This window comes from Apis dorsata, unplaced genomic scaffold, assembly GCF_000469605.1.
Source record: "Apis dorsata unplaced genomic scaffold, Apis dorsata 1.3 scaffold_80, whole genome shotgun sequence".
Taxonomy (NCBI): domain Eukaryota; kingdom Metazoa; phylum Arthropoda; class Insecta; order Hymenoptera; family Apidae; genus Apis; species Apis dorsata.
In genome coordinates, this window is record NW_006263378.1 from 32,712 (window position 1) to 35,072 (window position 2,361).

The window sequence follows — 2,361 nt, forward strand, 5'->3', positions numbered from 1 at the left end:
TGAAAATTGTAAAATACAAATATTTTTTAATATAAAGATAAAACAAATATATAGTTTATTTATATAGTAAATTTATATGGTTTATTTATATAATAGTTTTTATAAAATTTATAGTTTTATATAAACATGTTATAAATATAAATTTTATAGTATAAGTTTAAGTTATAAGTACACAAGCAAACAAATTATTAAATTCATGACATTATTTTGATATTTTAATATTTTAAATATGATCATAGATATAAAAAAAGATTAAAATAAATACTGCGTGCAATTAAGATTAAAATAAGAAATAAAATAAACATGTCTTTTCTGCAACATTTTTTGTTAGCAGAATTTTGTATCAGAAAGAAAACAATAAATTAAATTAAATTAAATTACTATTTAAAAATTAAAAAAGATTATTAAAGATCAAACTTTTTTAATTTTTTAATTAAATTTTTTTTTTTGGAACTCCAAAAATTATTAACTTTTTATATATTTTGTATATTTTCTAATAATTTTTGATGAATAAAATTCAAAAATATTAATTTTAAATTTTAGAAATCTCGATTCAAAAGTTATTTATATGTAAAGTTAATGATTTTAAGTATATTTGATAGATTATTAAGATGCTAGATTAATTGATATATATAATTCGTTCAATAAATGGAATCATTATTTCCATATAAATAAATTAAATTGAGCTATACAGATACATTGAATATGTTTTATTTTTTTTTAATGATTTATACACACACAAGCGTGCGCGCACACACACACACACACAATATATGCAACAATTATTTTGTAAATATAAATTATTATTATAATTATTATTAAATATAAATCGATTTAATATTGAAACAAAAATAACTTTCTAAAATAATTACTGATATTGCTAGTCATCTATAGCACAAAAAATCTAACTTAGTATTTTAAAGACTTTATTTAATAAGTTTAAATAGCTGTTATCTATAGATAATAATATCTATAGATAAATATCGATCATTGAATGAATTATAGATACACATTAACATGGTCCTAGTAACCTGTCAAAATATTTAAAAAACACTAATTTATACACGAATAATTTTTAAATTTTTTAATAAATTTTTAAAGTTAAAATTAACATTTTTGAATTCTTTAAAAATTATTAGAAGAACAAAAAAAATTAACAGTTTTTATTCCAAAATTTTGTTCTAAAATTTAATTTTTCTTAAAATATAAAAAACGTCAACAATTTTAAAACAATTAATGTTTTCAAAATAAATTAAAATAATATAAATTTTTATTTCAATTTTGATTAGTTTGAGATATAAATATGATAATATGAATAATATATTTCAAAATTTATATGTATTTAGATAAATAATTTAAAAAATTAAATACTATTTAATTAAAATACTAAAATAGCAACATGTGAAGGGAAATAAAATTTGCTGGAATAAAATAGTTGTTAATAACATCAGAATAACAGAAATAAAATAATGCTCCATTATGTGTGAGTATGACGCGAACGCCAAAGACTCGATATGATTTGCTTCATATTCCAATAATTTTTTCTTTAATAGTTATTTTTTTTTAATCTTAAAATTCTTATTCATTCTTTGTAAATTAATAAAATCATTTTCGTACCATTTCCTCACTTACTTTGTGACGTCATTAGTAGCCATTTTGTCTCTAGCATATGGTAAATTTGTAGGGGAGGGAAATGTCTTCATCAAGAAAGAACAGTTAAGAGTCGCGACGCAGAAGGCCGCGGGAGAAGCTATATTCACTCATTGCAAAATGGCTACGTCCGATTCTAAAGCGCCTCTGCGAACTGTAAAAAGAGTCCAATTTGGCATTCTTTCTCCCGATGAAATAGTAAGTTTGTGATTTGTAAATAAATAATACTGTGCAATATATTTTTTTCTATGCGGAATTATTTCATTATGAATTTATCTATATCATACGAAATTTTATCAAAATATTCAATGTTAATCAAACAGTTGCGTGTGTGATTTTCAACATATATATTGTATTATTGTATTTCTAAAGAAATATTACTTAAGATCATAAAATATAGAATAAATTTATTATATAAAGTATTCAATATAAATCTTATTTATGATATCTAAAATTAATTTAATTAGTTTTTTAAAATTAATCAATTATAATTTTTTTAATATAAGAAGTTAAAAAGTTTCATTTTAAGTAAATAAAATTAAATATTAGTAAATATAAAATTTAAAATAATCAAATTTAAAATAAATTATTTTTATAAAATTATGATTTTAACAATAAACCAAAGTTTATTTGTAAATATATAATTGTATTTTTTCTTTAATAATTTTCTAATAATCATACAATTATATTATATATCTGTTTGTATATAAA

The 2,361-nt window shown here is 18.6% G+C and overlaps 1 protein-coding gene across 1 annotated transcript in view; it reads left to right on the forward strand.

The window, feature by feature from the left end:
- Positions 1-1,671: 1,671 nt before the first annotated feature.
- The window catches only part of LOC102674600 (DNA-directed RNA polymerase II subunit RPB1), an 8,978-nt gene continuing 8,288 nt past the window's right edge, over positions 1,672-2,361 (forward strand). The window contains exon 1 of the mRNA XM_006610840.2: positions 1,672-1,848. Coding sequence (XP_006610903.1) covers positions 1,771-1,848 — 78 coding nt within the window. The 5' untranslated portion in view covers positions 1,672-1,770. The remainder of the gene's footprint in view (positions 1,849-2,361) is intronic.